Genomic DNA, 20,491 nt, shown 5'->3' with positions numbered 1-20,491 from the left:
AAAACCTTTAAAAGCCGTTTTCTTTCAGTCATGGAAGTAAAAATAGCAGGCTTTTAATTACGGTAAATGTATTGATATCCTACATAATCACTGTAGTCTCATAAAATAATTTGCAAATATGCAGAAAAGTTTGTACTCTAAAAATACAAACAAGAGATAAATAATTTACAAATGTGCGGAGAGCCAAAGCGTTTCAGCACTCGGACAGCGCCATGGATTTTTAAAAAAGCATTACTTAAAAACGGTTCTCTTCTCATCATATCCACAGGAACCGAGTCATCATATACAATAAATCCGTGGGTAGCATTTACAAAACATTTAAAAACAGATGCATTTGTTTAAAGCAAAGCATGTATTTACTTACCAGGCTACAGGTGAAGCAGCTCTTTACGCCTTCTAATGTCTCATAATCGGTCCTCATTTATGTCTCAATAATAATCTTTTATGTTTGAATGCTTTGCTTTTTCATATTTATAAGCTTTTTAGTGCTGCTTGCGCATCCATGTGTGTGATAAGCAAACCCGCGTTGTTGTCCCTTTTATAGGCGAATATTTCTAACGCGCTCATTAAATAACACTATTGCGCAATTGACTTTAGACTTTAGAGCAGGTTTTAGTTGGTCAATGGCGTAGTCATTTAGTTGCCTCAAAATAGCAACACGCCAACAATGCACCTGAACACACCTCGTTTTGAGACCAGAACGCCCATGAGCGCAAAATTGGGCACAAATGCATTTGCTATTTAAACAATGTGGCACTAAACATGAAAATTACCATTTACGCAGGGGTTAAAACTAGCAAAAGACACTTGCGTCGCACATTGCGCTGCATTGCGCCAGGTGTATGATAGAGCCCTTAATGTGTCTGACATGTTTTCTTGCCAATTAGCATTTTTTTATCAGGCTCTTGATGGATTCTGTCATGAAGCAGGGGTTAAGTGCAATCTAAACAATGCTGGATTATTTTCAACCCATCGTTGGGTAAATATTGGACAGAACACATTGATGGGTTAAAAATTACTCAATACTGGGTTGTTTCAACCCAACTGTTTTGGTTATTATAACCCATGGTTGGACAATAACAACCTATTGGGTCATTTGAACCCATCTGTCTAATATTTACACAACACTGGGTTAAATGAACCTAGCATTTTTTAGAGTGTGGATTTGAAGTAAAAGTATTTAATAAACGTATAGCATTACTGTAGGTTAATATCAGATGATCATTTAGGCGGAGGTGGTGTTTAGCGGCTTTTGCATCTGAGCTCCTTAATTATTCCATGAAACTTTGCCTTGGCCACCAATCTAGCTGTGGTCACCATTTCATTGTATGGAACTGTGTTGTGCCAGAAAAAACATAGGTACTTTAGCAGACATAAACAATGACAGAAGTCAAATTTTAGGGGTCATTTATTCAGTTATGGCATTTTATTCTATCACGTGACTTTGAATGGTTAATACTAAATTAAGAATAGTGTACTAAAAGTATAAACTTTCAACATTAATATGTTCATTGTTCATATTGATGAATGACACCATTTACTGACAAATCTCTTTGGCAAATGACAGACAAGAGAGTTGTAAACAAAAGTAAATGTGACAACATAAGTCTCATAACATCTGTAACAAAGCATTTCCAGCATTTCTGACTTGCTTCCAGAACAATTGGCATTTTACACTATTCTTATAACAAGACAGGACAAAGGAATATAAAGAAAAGCCCAGTGTCACATATTATTTATTAATAAACAAAGAAGTACTTAGGAGATCCCAACATATGACCTACATCTCTGACACCACTACACCCACAACGGTCTAGATGATTTATTTGTATCAACTGAGAACCCCACAGCTTTAATAGGACTGTGTCGGCAACCAGCATTAAAATGTGCATACTAAAATATCAGCATTTGCAAATGTTCTCCTTATTCTTTCTTTCTCTGTGGCTGAATGCACTACTGTAGACTGTCGCATCGGCCCGCTCCTGGAGACTGCTGATGTCATTGCATATTTGAGAATTCAAGGAAGGCAATAGACAAACACATCTTCTTTCAACATTTCAAAGTACGTGACAGATCATATCTATAAGGACCTGTATATTCAACCCAGGATACAGAGGTGAACATGAATAAATGTGTAGTATATGAAGGAAGAACATAAAAAGGTTGTTGAAATGTAGAAAGACAGTTAATGTAGCACAGATTGCGTCTTTCTGGTCAAAAGAGTAAATACTTACATAAATTCCTCTGTTTTTAATGAAATATGTAGCGTGACTATGGTTTGAAACTGTGCAAGTGTTTCTTTAAACGAAAACAAAACACACATAAAACATACAGTTCATAGCAACATAAAACATAAAGTTCAGTCCAAAACATGCAAACCCAGACAAAAAAATGTTAGGAAACAAGAAGGATTTAACTCCTCCATTGAGCATCTGTGTAGACCTCTGTTCCAATCTTTCTAAGGCTAGACAAAAATGGAAATAACAAAAGAGCACCAGGGTTTTTTTTTTTTTTTTTTTTTTTGGATTCAGCAAACAATGTGAATTAGGCACATCTAACTGCTTACATTAAACTGCAAGCACTTTTAATTGGACATGTGCTTAGGAATTCAACCACAAACACACACTTTAAAACAAGCATTTGTCTTTGAACTTTTACATAAACATTTACAAGACACGTAGGGGCACACATGCTCGAAAAAGTGATATAGTTGATTTACCGATATGAAGCAAGGTTTATCTACTACATTCCTTTGCTCAATATGCCCCATTTGTTCTGCCTTCACAGATAAACTGTTGGACAAAATAGGATGACAACTATTATGGGGCTTCCACACAAAACGCGAATTCAACGATTTCACATACAAAGTCAATGCAAAGACACGAATAGATGCGACCTCGCACAGGTCGATGCGAAAGACGCAAATTGGGTGGCACGATATCCATTAAACATGTGCTATTCACCTCAAACGTGTCTTTGGGCAAGTTATAAATATTCAACTCAAGCGAAAAATTTGCGTGCCATAAAGTTAAATCCCGCGAGTAATCTAAAGCGAGAAACGGGATGCTTTGCGTTTGGTGTGTGTATGCAGCATTATGCACACCAATTGCAAATTCAACAATTTGTGCAAGTAGATTACAAACAAAGTCAATGCAAAGACGCGAATAGACTTGATCTCACACGGGCCGATGCGAATGACGCAAATTGGGTAGCGCCATTGCCATGAAAACACGTGCTAAGTTATAAATATTTTACTCAAGCAAAAAATTAGCATGACACAAAGTTAAATCCCGCCAGTAATCTATAGCGAGGTTCGCGTTTGGTGTGTATGCAGCATTATCGTAGACACCAAACTCGAATTCAAAAATTTTCGCAAAAGATTACAAGCAAAGTCAATGCAAAGATGCGAATAGACGCAAACTTGCATGGGGCGATGCGAATGACAAGAACTGGGTGGCGTGATTGTCATGAAAACACATGCTATTCGCCTCAAACGTGTCTTTGCGCAAGTTATAAATATTCAACTCAAACGAAAAATTTGTATGACAAAAAGTTAAATCCCACAAGTAATCTAGACCAAGGAACACAATGCTTTGCGTTTGGTGTGTATGCAGCATTATGGTACACACCAAAAGCGAATTCAATAATTTGCGCAAGTAGATTACATACAAAGTCAATGCAAAGACGCGAATAGACGCGAACTCGCACGGGCAGATGCAAATGGCGCAAATTGGGTGGCGCGATTGACATGAAAACACATGCTATTCGCCTCGAACGTGTCTTTGTGCAAGTTATAAATATTCAACTAGAAAAATTTGCATGACAAAAAGTTAAATCTAGAGCGAGGAAAGTAAGGTTTCGCGTTTGGTGTGTATGCAGCATTATAGTACACACCAAACTCGAATTCAAAAATTTGCGCAAAAGATTACAAGCAAAGTCAATGCAAAGATGGGAATAGACGCAAACTTGCATGGGGCGATGCGAATGACGGGAATTGGGTGGCGTGATTGTCATGAAAACACATGCTATTCGCCTCAAATGTGTCTTTGCGCAAGTTATAAATATTCAACTCAAACAAAAAATTTGTATGACACAAAGTTAAAACCAGTGAGTAATCTAGATCAAGGAACACAATGCTTTGCGTTTGGTGTGTATGCAGCATTATGGTACACACCAAATGCGAATTCAACAATTTGCGCAAGTAGGTTACATACAAAGTCAATGCAAAGACGCGAATAGACGCAAACTCGCACGGGCCGATGCAAATGATGCAAATTGGGTGGCGCGATTGACATGAAAATACGTGCTATTCGCCTCGAACGTGTCTTTGTGCAAGTTATAAATATTCAACTCAAAAAATTAGCATGACAAAAAGTTTAATCTAGAGCGAGGAAAGTGATGTTTCGCGTTTGGTATGTATGCAGCATTATAGTACACACCAAACACGAATTCAACAATTTGCACGAGTAGATTACACACTGTACAAAGTCAATGCAAAGATGCGAATAGATGCGAACTCGCCTGGGGCGATGCAAATGACACAAATTGGGCGGTGCGATTGCTGCAAAAACACACGCTTTTATATTCAACTCAAGCGAAAAATTAGCAGGATACAAAGTTAAAACCCGTGAGTAATCTATAGCAAGGAACGCGATGCTTCGTGTTTGGTGTGTATGCACCTTATGAAATGGAATTGAGAATGTCATACAGTAAGTTAAAGCTGACTCTAAACTGGAAGCCAAGAAGTTATCTTTGTTCAGAACCAGAGTTTGGATGTTAGATTTTTAAGGCGTAGGCCCAAATGATTAGACTATCCAAAATGTACAATGTCTAAAATGAATTATTTTTGGAAAAATTACAACTAGTGAAAGAGGTTATATACACTTCAGTTCTTAGTAAGCATAGACATTTGAAAAAGTGATTTAACCTTTACAGAAAAATAAGCCGGTTTCTCTAAAACATTAATGTGTACTAGTCTCATATAGCAATATAATGACTTTATATGATGAGCTTGGATGCAAAATCAGTTTAACACCACCTCTGTTGGAAATGAAATAATGACATTAACCAAATGCTCTCAACACATATAGTGGGCTCTATTTTAACGATCTGAAACGCAAGTGCGAAGCGCAACGCGCAAGTGAGTTTGTGGGCGGATCTTGGGCGCTGTTGCTATTTTCCCGGCGTGAGAAATAACTCTTGCGCCGGGCGCAAATCAATAAGGGGTTGGTCTGAAGTAGGTTCATTATTCATAGGTGTGGTTTGGGCATAACGTCAAATAAACCAATCAGAACGCTAGCCAACATTCCCTTTAAACGCAAGGGCGCAAGTTCCATGGCGGGTTGCTATTATTATGACGGATTTACCAGGGGTACGCCAGGAGCGGTTTACAGCTGAGGAGACCCACGTCAAAGACAGAGAAGTTGTTTTGTATGGGGATAGGACTCGGAGAAACCCGACCAAATCAGCGTAGGTTAAACAGGCGTGAGAGGAAATATCCACAATTGTCTCATCAGCTGGCATCCCCATCGTTGCGCCAGCATAAATCGGGCACGCCGTGTAACGGGAGGTGGATCTGCCTCTACACAGACGCCGGCAGAGGACATCGCTGTGTCCACCCTCACCGCTGAAAGGGTTTGGGGGCTTTGAAATCGGACCCAAGGAACGCAAGCAAGGTCCAACCCCAAAGTACTCTTACAAATCAAGTTCATATACATTAAGGTTTCTTATGAAAACATTTTAATTATTATTTACATAAAATAAACGTAATACAGCCACACAACAAACTTCTGAAAATATTTTAATCGTTATTTGCATGAGAATAAATAAAAACTATCACCACAATGCTCACCACTATGATTCCCCTTATCTCGTGTATTAATATTTTTAAGTGTAACAATTTATGATTTGCAAAAATAACTGTTGCATCTGTGTAGATTAGATAAGCAAAGTGTATGCGCGCATAATGAACAATGCGCAACGCGCTACTGACTTTAAACTTTTTTTTTCTGGTCAGTGGCGCAATTGTTTTTTGAAACTGCAAAATAGCATCAGGGATGGTTTGCGCCGCAACACGCCTCTTTTTTTTGCGCTGAACCGCCCAGGGAGCGCAAGTTCATTCCCTAGTTTGCCGACGTGCTTCTGTGGAGGGAAAAACCCGCTGTGCGCCGGCGCAAAATACGAATGATACATGCGTCACTGACAAAGTCAATTGCGCTGGGTGCAAGATAGGGCCCTATATGTTTATCAAAATCTTTTGCTACAAATCTGCTTAATCCCATTCTCAGGCCATGCAGAAATACTGGTTGGTTGACAGAATCCGTTAAACACTGCAACAATTTTTCAGCAAAGTCCTCTAAATGCACAGAAGAATCAGATGAACGACAGGGCGTGTGCGAGACATTTTAATACGTTAAAGGATGTTTACCAAATAAAAGTTTTTAAGAGCTAACACTGTAAAAACATCCTGTAGAGATTACAGTATTAATGGCAGCTGTTTGCCAGTAACTTACTGTAGATTTAAATTCATGTTAACTACTGGCAACAGTTTGTTCAAAGTTAAATGAACATTAAACATTAACAAGTCTTTATCTTTACAGAATAAAACTAAAATAACAGCCTCATGCAAAGCATTCTGGGTACCAAAATCTGAAGGACAAAAAAAGAAAAAGGTTGATGAGGATTTCTGGTTCCCAGAGTTTTTTTATCTTCTGAAGCCCATATGCACCTAATTTCTGAGCCTTTTAACTTTATACAATGAATAGTGACTGAAGAATTTTTTTAGAAGTGCACTAGAAGGGTTTTGCAGCGAAAGACAAAGTCAACTTTGTTAAATACCAATGACATGACTAAAGTGACAACTGCATTTTAATTACTAACTAATAAAAATTTTATTGCAATAAAAATAAAATATTTTGCAAAACATTTGCATGTTTTTTTGCATGTTCATATATAGAAAGATTATTTTAACTTTTACAGTTTAACATGCTATTAACAAACTGGTTGTATTAATATACACTTGTGGTTCTGATAAGTATAAGTTTCATTTGTTTATAAAGGAGACATCCTATCCAACAACAACCGGCAATTTCCAACAACAAAACTCGCTTTTCAGGAAGTTTTCTTTTGAAGTCATGCTTTCAAAGAAATTTTGTGCTCACATGGGCCCTTTCAAACTATTTTTTAGCCCACGTTCATACGAGGAAAAAACCTAAAGGGCAGGGGCTGCATGGAAATTATATCAGCCATTGTTTCCATCTCCGTCCTGTGAGAAATGTCGTTCAGTAGAAAACAATGGACAAGGAATCGCCCCCACAGAGCCTCACATGTGCACCCTCAAGAGACCTCGCTATGCCAAATTCCATAACCTCTACAACGAGCTCTCTCATGCCCACCACAGCCAAGACAGCATGAAACTCAGCCACACAATTATGCTATTTTGCCATAATACCAATAGTGATGAGACCGATATCATGTCTGGTAGATTCAAAGTACACTAAAATGTCCCTATAGTCACTATTTCCACTAAGGGCCTGTTGCAGATTTGCAGGCAATAGTATTACATTCAGTGATGCAACAAGGCTCACATGACTCTTCATAGGAGTCTGTTCATCTCTCTAGTAGATAGATATCACTCTGATAATACAATGTTCAGATTTTTTAAGAAATTTGACTATAATTGTCTAAGAAAAAATAACAACATATGCATATTTAAGGCTCATGTCCCATGGGACCCTGCCGAGGACAAGCAGGCTTGCAGAATTGTAAAACATGAATAGTAAACATATAGAAATTATATTAAAATGCATTAAAGATAACATTAGCTACATTAATTCAAATTCAAAAAAATAAATGATTATTCACTATTTTGTTTATTTAAACACAAATAAATGTAATGAAGTCTATTATACTATATTTTGGCAATTCTCATAATAATGGGTAGACCTTCACCTTACATTTTTCAGTATGGGGGTTCAGAAATTCTGGGTGGCCCTTGGGTCACACGCTTACTGTAACTTTGCATTCCTGACAGTATCAAACAGCATGTAAGCTCAAAAAGAGACAGAAGTTCAGCTATTGGTATAAAACAACGCAGACACAACATACTTTAAAATACGTATCAGTTTAAGACTACAGTAATTCACAATTGTGTGTTTACGTGTAAGCCACACTGTGGGTTATAATAAACGCATTAAGAAGAGCACATAGTGACAGCATCCAACCATGGGCGTAGATTTAGGGTGGGACGCTAGGGACATGTCCCTAGCAATATTCAGGGAAGACTGAATTGTCCCTAGCAATAATTTCGACCAAACAATTAATCTGTATTTATATATAACCACTAATGTCCTTCTTATTCTTGTGTTTTCTATTTGTTACTTATTATATTTTTTTCAGGAATAATTTAAATGAGACTAGAAATCTTTTGCAATCCCGTTCTGTAAAAATAACGCTCTATGTGGTACACAAACGGTTAACAGCTTTCGTTCTCTGCAATGCCCGCCTCCGTAACTCACATCGCTAATATGATTGGCTTTGCATTTCTTTAGTCCCGCCTCTCTAATCTTATTGCTAATATGATTGGATTAGCATTTCTTGAGTCCCGCCTCTCTAAATCACATCACTTTATGGGCTTGTCTTTACTCGCTACGTGTGATAGGATGGTTTCACTTTGTACAACGCGCCAAAGTTCACTCAACAAGACGCGCGTGATTATTCGGGCTACAGGTAAGTGAGGAAGAAAGTATTATTATACCCACTGTAACTGTTTCATTCACAAAATACGGAACAAGTTGTGTCACATAATGATTCAAGGAAAGTATTTTCACCAATACACGACAATCCGATGTTAACCTGAGGAGTTGCAAACTTTTGTCAACCTTTTATAAATGGGGTAGCAAGGTTATTTAGGGGGTCCCTAATCCATGAAAGAAAATAACCCCAACATGGTAAAAACATGAATTCATGTCATGATTGCTGAATACTTTACATTACTGCACTGTGGTCATTACTTGCACAGATGTAGACATAATGTAAGGTTGCATTTTAAACTTAAAATTATTTTTTTCACACTGATTAACTGTCTGTTAATGAAAAGAAGATTTAATGTGAACTACAGAAACGTTAATAAACGTTGTTCAGGAAACAGCATGATATACATACCATCTTCAACACTGGGATTTTTTTTGGCAAATTTAAATTAAGAATTAAATATTAATTGCATATTCTTCATTGTTATAAAGTAAATATGGTTATATCTTACAATGTGATTTTCTTTTTTTTTTTGACAAAGACAACAGTTACTGTTTATTAGGCTCTAGGACATAACGAATTGTTTATTATAAATTTGGGATGGCCGGGGGTGGCGAGTCAGATGTTACTGAGTAAAGTGCATACTGAGTTGTCTGTTGTTTGTGTCAAGTAAACGGTGATAAACAGTTTTTGCAATGCAACCATTTTATTTATGTCCCCACCAATGCCAGAATCAAACCTACGCCCTTGCATCCAACTCAAACAAGAGCATCTATCTTGCTGGCTGGACTTGTCAAAGCTCGTGCATCTCGGCAAAGCAAAGCGATTTTTGACCAGACGAGCTCGCCGCCTCTAAATAAATCAGAATGAGCCGGCCACCATCGCTACGTCCCCGCGACAAGCGTCATAAGCGCAGTGCTGCACTACGGCACGAGCAAACGCATCGCTCTTTGCGCGTCTCGCATCTCTCCCAGATTGACACAAAGTAACCAGCTGGTCGACATTACTACGACACAGCAGGGAGGTAAAAAAATCAGATGGTAAATCTGTTCTAGCACGAGAATGCGGGATGGGCTGTCTAACAGCATTCGCACCTATTATGCTTAAAAATGCTGTTAAAATTCAGCTATATATGATCAAAGAAAGCGCCAGGTGTGCAATGAATAATCTCGCGTGTTGTCAAGCAAGAATATCTGTTAAAGAAAAATAAATTTAGATGCCATTCTAAGATACTGAAGTATTAAGACATTACCTGAAGAACAGGAATAATAGATCACACCGCTGCAAATATTAAGGGTAGTAGTGAGGATGAGTGGGGTATAGAGGTGCATATTCCAAAGGTAAACAAAAGTTGAATAACAGAGCTGACAGACAAGGAATGCATTATCTCACATCACTTACCTCAGTCTCTGGGGGCCCCTTGTTTTTCCTGGGCACTGCAGAGGCGAGGCAGACCTTCAAGGAAATCCAGCACTGGGAGGCAGCCGCAACCAGCTGCGACGGCGGAGGCACTCCTCACTCCCCTTCACTCGCGCACACACACTATCAGCCTGTGATACTGTTGTTATTGAGGTTTGTGGAAAGGGACGGCAGCAGGCTCTCATAACACAAGCGCTATACTGTGAGACTGAACACACCCCTCCTTCTGCTCTCATCCAATGGCAGTCGGAGGGTCAGATGCATGTACATAGGCAACCAACACACCTCATTCAGTTACCCATCACTTTTTTACTGTAAATCTATAGAGTGTATTTAAAGATGCTATGAAGATATTTAAGCAATACAATATTAAACGTTTTTTTTGTTTTTTTTTTACATATTTTCTATATTTTGCATTTGTTATTATGCTTCTGAGCATGTGATAGCTGGGCGGTATGCGGGTGGTTATATAATTGCAGGTAGGCTACATTTGGCCGGTACAATAATTTTTTTCAAATGTTTATATATTTTAATACTTAATGCCATGGACCACAATATGTCACAGGCCATAACAATATAATATTTTATGTTGAAATGGAATATATATCTGAAAATCATGATTTCCTGTGTCCGAATTAGTCAGTATCAATTCTGTTACTGTGTAACCAAGGTAGAGTAACGGTGTTGACCATTGTGTGAGAGAGAGGGCCTGAGAGTGTGTGTTTCTTTGCGTATGATTGCCAGTTCTGTTAAAGAGCACCTATTTCATTGCTAAAAACATTATTTTGTATAATTCATTGTGTTCGCGTGGTTTATGGATAAAAGGACACATTATTTTCCACTTACTGTACATTTTTGAATCTCCAGATTTCACACTCTGTCTGAAACGCACAGATTTGAAAAGCTCTGTGTCCCTGATTGGCCAGGTAATCTGTAGGCTACGTTGTGATTGGCCTGAATACATCTGACATCAGTAGTGTTGGGAACGTTCCTTTTAAAAAGTAACTAGTTATAGTTACCTGTTACTTTTCACAAATAGTAACTGAGTAGGGTGACCATACGTGCCATTCTTCCCGGACGCGTCCTGGCCATTTCGGGCGTCTTCCGGAAGTCTCATTTTTTGACCGCACGCTATTTAGTTAAGACATACAATCGTAGTTTCATTCTTACCTTAAAATGTAACGGTTGCTTTTTTGTAATAATAATAATAATTCTCTATGACGTATGCAGTCGACAAATACAACTCCCGGTAGACGAACCCGAAATCCTTGGCCAGGATGCGTCCGGGAAGAATGTCAGGTATGGTCACCCTATAACTGAGTAAGTAACTGCGTTACATCATCATGAAAGTAACTACTTTTATAATTAATGTGTGTGAATCGGATGGACTGCAGCGCGAGGACCGGGCTGCCTGTGAGTGCCTTGGATGGGGCTGACTGCAGTAGCACTCAGCTGCTCGTTGAGAAGAGAGAATGACGTGTGCTTTCACATCAGTCTCCAAAAGTCTCCAACCACGCCAGAAAAGATCGCTAGACTTGTCCTAGTAGTTTTTTTAAAGCAACACCAAAGATATTTTTTTTACCTTAAAATAATGTTTCCAAAAAAGTTTCAGTCATTCATCCACTCGAAACAGGGTGAACGGCACTTTCACATTCGCTTTGCAGCCCTCTATCGGCCAAAAACGCACTAAAGAAGTTTCCAACCGTCGGGTCGCGGTCCTGTAGTTCAAGTGAAAACTACAAAAACATAAGGCAGCCCTACAATCCAATCAGAGCCAGCTTTTCTGCAGTATGCTAAATTATTTATGACAGTGGTAATGGACAATTCCGCTTCCAACCTGTAGGGGGAGCAAAGAGCAAAAACTCTTTAGTGTTGCTTTAATAAAGTCGCTAAAGGGGTCTAGAAAGTTGGTAAATCCAGCAACACTGCTCTGAGTTTTTTTACACTGTTTAAACTGGTCAGACTGACTTTGCGTGTGCTTGTGTATGAACTCTGCCTCTGGTTGGCTAACCATGGAAATTAAGCCAATCATCATCAGCTATGTGATTGTCCCACCCCAACACACACACACACACACACACACACACACACACACACATTCTGGTTTCCATGTTTTGTGGGGACATTCCATAGACGTAATGCATTTTATACAAACTGTATATTCTATTCCCCTTACCTGCCCCATTCCCTAACCCCAACCATCACAAAAACCTTTCTTGTACCTTAGATTTTCAATAAACATCATCTTGTTTGATTTATAAGCTTGTTTCCTCACAAGGTCACAAAAACACTGGTATTCCTATCTTTGTGGGGACAATTGGTCCCCACAACATGATAATTACCAGGTACACACACACACACTTAGAAAAACATTGCCTGTCTGGATAAGAGAGAGAGCCTACTCGGGTGAAAATCATTTCAGTGAGATCAATTATAGTAATATGCAGAATTATAATCTCAGTAATGATAACAGCGTTCTAACGTGGGAAACATAATTTACTTGATTACTCGTTACTGAACAAAAAACGCCGTTAGTAACCATTAGTAGCCAGAAATGTGACGCTCCTTACCATGTCTGAAAGATTTGGTCGCAATGCAATGCTAACAGGAGTTCATAACAGGCTGCGAGTCCGAAGCGGGAGGAATTTGGTCTTGTCTACATCACCAATCCCAGGAAGTAAACTGTTGCCTACAATCAGTGTGTTTGTTGTAGTCCAAGAAAAGAGATTTATGTTGAATGCGATAACTCGTCTCATCGTTTACGTTGGGATATGTACCTTTTGCATATCATTAACATGTACTAATACACTTACACACCAAAGGAAATTTAAAAACATGAATCGGACAATAGGTGCTCTTTAAAAACGGTCAACACTGTTCCTAAAGGTAACAGTTACAGAATTGACATTGACAAATTCTTAACAAAACAGGTAATCATGGTTTTTAGCTTAGGACATCTTTCTTTATAGAAAACTGTTATATATGTTACAGCCTATAACATATTGTAATGACAATTACAAATTAAAATAAGTAAAAATATAACCGTTTGAAAAAAGCAGAAACAATAATGACTTTGGACATCATATATAAATGCAATTATATAATCATCCGTGTGATCTGTTTGGTGTATAATTTGACAGTATGTATGTCACAGACACTAAAGCAGGTTCAGGTTTAGTGTGTGAAGGAGGCTGCTTAATGTGATTTACAAAACAGAACACAGCAGTTGGGGTTGAAAAAGCACATGCCTCTCATTCTTTTAGCTTGCTGGTATGTTTCTTCACATTTCCAGACTCCAAATCTTTATCCCATGTCTGGCTTGCTCCTGAGAATAAATGCGGAGGAGTAGATTGTATATATCCAGCAATTTAATTATACTGTCATTGACTTACTCTCAAGCTATATGAGCCTTTCAAACATATAAAAGTGAAAGAAAACATTTGTAGATAAGACTCATATTTTTGGACAGGGGAATTTATATGTCCTGCTGTGTGACTTGCTATTTATTGCTATTTACAATTATTTTATTATTTAAACATAGTGTTCATATAACATCACATGTAAGCAACATTATACTGTATATTTAAATTGTGACGCACCCTTAAAGCAATGGTAAAATGACCGGTCTGGTCAAAAAACATATCTTGACATTAAATAATGATTATGAAAAAAGATGTTCACATTTTGTAATTTTGTATACATTATGTAGACCATGCATCTAAGAAACATTTCTCAGTTGCTTTAATCGTGCATTGCTCTTGATGACCATCTGCTGGTGTACGGTGGAAGTGAAATAATATATATTTAATGGAAGTGCAAAATAATATGTGTATAGTATTGTCGGTTTTCCCACAGGCATAATATCTACTTTAATTTTTGCCTATGTGTAAAAATACGATTTTAACGGTTTCTTATTGTAAAAAAACTGTTTCTTTTTGTTTTGGTTATTTTAAAATATTGTAACTGTTAGAATATTCTGAGCCAGGGTTTGTAAACCTTTATATGTAAAATAACAACATGCAGTCCTAAAAAAATATGCATTAACTATTTTTATTTGCTTTTGAACCTAATTTATTATCTGCACGTAGATAACGTAGCAACTAGAACGCTTCATTTACACTGATCCAGGTCCAGCACCATTTCTCATAGCCCAGACGAAACACCATAAGATCTTGATCTAAACTGATCTTAGATCGGCTCGAGATGCTTTGTATGCAGGCTAAAACTATGGGCAATCTTAAATTGTGCCTGATAACAAACTGTATTTATATTCCAGATTTTGAAAACCCCAATAATTATAAAACAAAAACATGCATTTATTCTCTAAAAAAAACATTTAAAGTATTTTTCCGTTAACTTCAAATAATGTATTCGACCATCTATTTTTATTCAGGCATTAGCGGAGGAGCCTCACTAGTCGAAAAAGCGCCAAGTTCTACAGTAGACGTGCTTGTCAGATTGTTTACCTTTAATTCGAAAGTGCGTATTTTGTATAAACTTCTCGTCGAAAATGTAATTCCTGCGTAGTAAACCCTAACAGGTAAGCCCATCAAATGTAATTTATGTTTTTGTTATGCAACTCTGTATTAGAGTTTTAGAAAAGAGCAGGCGGCGTGCAGGTTGTGTGGGTTGGGCGGCTACTCAGTTAGCCATACTGCGTATGCATGTGTATAACTCCACAAATGAACAATTGTTAATCAATCAGCGAGTCTAAATTAGAGACAATATGATGTATGTGCATAATTTCTGTCGATTATATAACGTAACATATGACAGAACGGTGGATAGCAAAACGTGTTTCTCTAAAGCGCATCTGAGTAACGTTAGAGAATCCCGCGCGGTTCTTAACGTAACGTTAGTTGATGTCGGTGCAAGTGTTTCGTTTTTCTGAGAGGGTCTTTTTTTATCTTATTCAGTAAATGAATAAAATGCCCGGGCTGCAGTGTGAAAGTGGAGTGGTGGCTGTCGCGGGGAGTCCAGTAAAGAAAAGCAAACTGTCTCTCAAGTTCTTCCAGAAGAAAGACACCAAACGGGCCCTGGACTTCTCAGAGACCCCAGCAGAAGAAAACAGTACCGCCGAACCAGAAGAGACTACGAAGTACGTCACGCATTTATTGTGTTATCAAATGCAGGTTACGTTAAAAAAGTGCGGTCTTTTCTAAGTTTTTATATTTTCCCTTTAAGTCATGATCAGGTTGTGCCTATGCCTTGTCCCTCATCCCCTTCAACATGTGAGAAGCAAGAGAGCCTCGTCCCTTTTGTCGGGCTTAATAATTTAGGGAACACCTGCTATCTAAACAGCATCCTTCAGGTATGTGCCTGGCTTGTCATTAGCTTACACAGTCTTCGTGTATTATTCATTACACTCTGCTCCTAATAATTGCATAATTATGTTACATTGTATCTTATGAATGAAAGTGGCATTTGCGCCTTCATTTCAGGTCTTATATTACTGCCCTGGTTTTAAAGAGGCCATCAAGTCCTTGTGTGATTTGGCTAAACTGAAAGACAAACAGCCAGAAGATGGTACCAAAGCCACAGAGGTTTGTCTTAATTTTCATTTTAAGAGAAAAATTATTTGGATTACTTGAAGCAAACCTTGAATATTTGCATTAAACAGCTGTTACTTTTTGTGTATCATCAGGAAAACTCTAGTGAGGATACTATACCTGCTCATATGGAGTTGCTGGGCAGTTTTCACAGCCTCGTCTCATCTGTGGAACAGCTGCAGTCCAGTTTTCTCCTTAACCCAGAAAAATACAGTGATGGAGAACTTGCAACACCACCCCGCAGGCTGCTTAACATCCTGAGGTAATGCAGGGCTGCAGGACATAACTAATAAAAGATTATTGAAGTTACTTTGCTATGTTATACCTGAATACAGGTTGACACCTAAGAAAAGGCTATTGAAAATAGGTTTTAGTGACCATAAATATCTTTATATATAACTTCCCAAAAAGCAAATAATAGCCTTTGCTTTAATAAAAATGTGTTACATCAATTTAAGTAGTCATCAACCCTGCTTCATTTCTCTCTGCAGGCAGCTAAATCCCATGTATGAAGGCTACCTTCAGCATGATGCCCAAGAGGTACTGCAGTGCATCCTTGCAAACATCCAGGAGGCCTGTGACACAATCAAAAAAGAAATGGACCAAAAAAATGCGACGGAGAGCAACAAAACTGGCGAATCCACCAATGAGGAAGACATGAGCGCTGATGGACAACTGAGCGGAAAGAGAAAGAGTGACACTGAAGCAGGCAATGCGAAGAAAAAGCCAAAGTCCCAGAGCAAGTCCAAGAAAAACGTGGATAGCGCGCCTATGACCCGTTCGAAGCGAAAATCCTTCAACGACATAACCACAGAGAGTTCTCCTACTGACCAGAATAATAAAGCAGATGAGCGAGGGGAAAATGAGCAAGAGGAGAAAGGGAGCACCACAGAGGAGGAGAAGGTCGACAGTTCCCCCAAAGAGGTGGGCAAGAGGACAAGGAGAGGGAAGCTTGGCTGGCTAAAGCCATCTGGGAAGCAGCCAAGCATCTTCTCAAAGTTCAGAAGCATGGGAAGAATTACTTCACATGCTGGAGGGAAAGAGGAGACCAAAGAGAAAGTGAACTCTAGTGCCCAAGAGAAACAGGAAAAGGACACATCTGAAAACGGCAGCACAGCTCAGGAAGTTATAAAGAGTCTGGAGAAGAAAGAAGGTAAGTACTAAATTCAATTATACAAATATTTAATGGTATTTGTGTGCACTAACCTTTGACAAAGCTGGGAAAATAATCATTTCTGTTAGATAATAGAAAAAGGTGTAAAATTATGAAACACGTTTTTCTGTAATCAGAGAGATCAGGCCTGGACGTGCTGAAGTGGATGTTCCAGGGTCAGCTGGTGCTGCGGACACGGTGTCTGGAATGTGAGTGTTATACTGAGAGGAGGGAAGACTTTCAAGACATCAGCGTGCCTGTACAGGAGGATGAGACCAGCTGTTCGGACTCCAGCTCTGAAAGTGAGTACATTTTAATATAGAAACGCATGCAGACACGGATGGATTAAAAATACACTTATATGCACTTAATAAACACTACAGTCTGTGGCTGCTGAGATGTTTATAAGTGGATGTTTTTTCTCAGTTTCTCCAGATCCCAAGCATGAGCTGAAAACTCTCAAATGGGCCATATCTCAGTTTGCATCTGTGGAGCGAATTGTGGGTGAAGATAAATATTTCTGTGAGACCTGTCATCACTATACAGAAGCTGAGAGAAGTCTTCTGTTTGACAAAACCCCAGAGGTCGTCACAATCCACCTGAAATGCTTTGCTGCCAATGGTTTAGAGTAGGTATCCTGTATTGATTTTTTTTATGCCACCTGGCGAAAACGTATCTAGGTTAGGGCTGGGCGATAATTCGATAACGATAATTTTACCGATATAAACTTTTTCGATAAAACGATAAGGACCGTTCGATAAGTGATCGATAATGTTTAAGCACTGTGCGTAATGTTGCGCGAGCACTTCCGGATGCGGCACGCGCTCTTGGTTTACAATCACAGTGACAGTCAGACTTGAAGGAGTGGAAGATGAGGCAAGTTATTCATTTATTAGTAGAGACCTATGATTTTCGCGATGCGGATAACGCGGACGGAATCACGGAATCCAAATGCGCGGAAACATTTTCTTGTGTGTAATGTTGGACGCGCAAACAGGGTTCGTCAAACACAGCAGACACAGGTGCGTGCAGTATACTGTACTTTCATTCAGCGTCCGCCTTGCGCACGCACACGTCTGCACAGCTTTAAAAGTATATTTACAGGACATTCACAAATTCAGGAAACTGTGCGCTCCCACAACAACGTGACACTCTTGACATCCATTTATCAGCGTGTATAGCTAGTATATGTATAACACACGCGTGATCACTGAATAAGTTTTCTTTCTTGTTTAAGTGAACATAAACAGCTGTTACTCAGTATATTGAAACTTAAAGCAGTCTGTCTTGGGTCTTAAAGTGACAGTAGTCTGCTGCTTTTGTGTCAGAAATGTGTTGATTTCATAACAAATAGATTTACATTTAATACAGATGCATTAAAACAAGATTTTAGTTTTTGTATTTGTCATGTTCTGAATAAAAAGTAGTTTAAAACCATTATTAACTGTCTGGTTTTTACAATTTTCATTCAGGAGCAAAAATCTGCCTTTAAATTTGACAGGAGTAAAGATTTGTTATTTATCATGATAATTATCGATATCGACTGATATGGAAAACATTTTCTCGATAATTTTTTGGGTCATATCGCCCAGCCCTAATCTAGGTCAAATGTAAATGCAAAACTTTCTTTTGATTTTAGGGGGAAATGTTCTTGACAGGCTTTTGAGATTCAACCAAATACTTGTTTAAAGGGACACTCACTTTTTTTGAAAATATGCTAATTTTCCAGCTCCCCTAAAGTTAAACATTTGAGTCTTACCGTTTTGGAATCCATTCAGCCAATCTCCGGGTCTGGCGCTAGCACTTTTAGCATAGCTTAGCACAATCCATTGAATCTGATTAGACCATTAGCATCGTGCTCAAAAATAACCAATATTTTCAATAAAAGTTTCAATATTTGTGCTAAGCTATGCTAAAAGTTGTGATTTTAGAACTGGAGAACATCTGAATAGATTCCAAAACGGTAAAAATCTAATGTTTACTGTAGGGGAGCTGGAAAATGAGCATAATTTAAAAAAAGTGGAGTGTCAAATTAATAAACATTAGTTTATTCAGAATTTCAAATAATTCTCTGCTCCTTAACTCTTTGGACAGGATGGACCCTTATGCTGGCCTTTCCAAGGTGAACACACCTCTGCAAACACCTCTTAGGCTCTCACTGCACGAGTGGTGCACTCAGCCCGATTCTCCGGACCAGAGCCATCAGTACGAGCTCTTTGCCGTGGTCATGCACAGTGGAGTAACCATCAGCAGTGGACATTACACCACTTACATCCGTATGATGGATCTCCATCGGACCGATCTCAAGCCACAGCCTCAGGATGGAAAACAAGATAGAGAAGAGGACACGAAACAACTGAAGAAAGAAGAGGTACCCGAGACGGACTATGATGATGGGGAGGTGTCTTTCTGCTTGTCTGGCAGAGGGCAAAAAGGGGCTAACCGGTCAAGCATCACAAACACGTCCAGCAAGGCAGGAAGCAAAAGATGCTCAGAGGGTGTTGCACTTCTTGGAGGACAGAGGAGCATCACCAGTTATGAGCTAGGCAACAGCAAACAGGCCAATCCTGAGAAGACGTCCAGCTTGACCAGTCGTGCTTCTATGCCTCAGAAAGTTGGAGTGAAGACGGAGAACGAAGAGGAGGGGGTCGATGCTACGGGAGACGGGACTCGGGTAAACCTAGACTCGGCTCTGCAGAACCTTTTGGACTTTGAGGGAAAGTGGATGCTGTTTGATGACTCTGAAGTGAGACTCTTTCAAGAAGAGGACTTTCTTCGAGCTTGTTCCCCAGAGACCTGCTCCACATCTACACCCTATTTGCTCTTCTACAAAAGAATCTCTCAGTAACGATCGGATACAAACAGAAATTGTGGCATTACACTGGTCCACTCAGTTCTGTGGTTTATAAGATGGACAATTAAGCATTTTTGCTCATATTAAGTTAGTATACTTCATATGATTGTGTAACATGTCAGTCAGTGCAAAAGCTGCATTTGTTATTGCTATTGTTTATAGATGTATGATCTTTCTCAGTATTTTTGTACTCTGCTTTTTCGTGAACGTCATGCAAATGCACCCTGGCACTTACTGTGCATGTGACAAATTTTTGTTTTCTGTACTTTCAACCATTCCCTTCAGATACCTCCAGAGGATGGATGGCACAAATCATTTTGTGCACTTATGCTTTTAAATATGTATTTTTTTTTCAAGATGTATTATTACCCAATATTTTGGTTCCAAATTGACCCCTTTTTGGAAGATGATATTTATAGCAAATTGATACATGGTTGTCACATTCTAGACTGCTGCAGCAATGAAATATCACTTTATTTTTTCCAAACACAATGAAATTTAATTTGAATGTTGGTCAGAGTATATGAATTGTCTTTATATGTCTGCAGGGATAAAGCAACTTATTTTTCTAGTTTGTATAAACTATACCTCATTCCAGTTGGTGAAGCTTTTTTTGCAGTGTTCCCATGTTGTAAGCAGACCTGGCTTTATGCCATTATAGTTAGATATCTGAAAGCAATAAATCATGGAAAATGCTACTATAATATGGCATTCAATTGTGTATATTTGGGGAGGGATACCTGGTTAAGTCTATTTTTACCAATT

General features: G+C 38.7%; 2 protein-coding genes across 4 annotated transcripts in view; one reads left to right on the top strand and one right to left on the bottom strand.

Moving 5' to 3' along the window:
* kank4 (KN motif and ankyrin repeat domains 4) overlaps window positions 1–10,359 on the bottom strand; it is a 77,502-nt gene extending 67,143 nt beyond the window's left edge. For all 3 annotated transcript variants that reach the window (XM_065298793.2, XM_065298787.2, XM_065298811.2), the window contains exon 1: window positions 10,153–10,359. The gene's annotated coding sequence lies outside the window, so the exon portion shown is untranslated. The remainder of the gene's footprint in view (window positions 1–10,152) is intronic.
* Window positions 10,360–14,573: 4,214 nt separating this feature from the next.
* usp1 (ubiquitin specific peptidase 1) lies at window positions 14,574–20,488 on the top strand. Its single transcript, XM_065298966.2, has 9 exons — window positions 14,574–14,710; window positions 15,087–15,268; window positions 15,355–15,481; window positions 15,612–15,713; window positions 15,815–15,981; window positions 16,211–16,872; window positions 17,010–17,174; window positions 17,299–17,500; window positions 18,967–20,488. The coding sequence occupies exons 2-9, from the start codon at window positions 15,090–15,092 to the stop codon at window positions 19,718–19,720; spliced, it is 2,358 nt and encodes a 785-aa protein (XP_065155038.1). The 5' UTR covers window positions 14,574–14,710; window positions 15,087–15,089; the 3' UTR covers window positions 19,721–20,488.
* Window positions 20,489–20,491: the final 3 nt, after the last annotated feature.

Source organism: Paramisgurnus dabryanus, chromosome 7 (assembly GCF_030506205.2).
Source record: "Paramisgurnus dabryanus chromosome 7, PD_genome_1.1, whole genome shotgun sequence".
Taxonomy (NCBI): domain Eukaryota; kingdom Metazoa; phylum Chordata; class Actinopteri; order Cypriniformes; family Cobitidae; genus Paramisgurnus; species Paramisgurnus dabryanus.
This window is presented reverse-complemented; position numbering and strand designations above follow the sequence as displayed.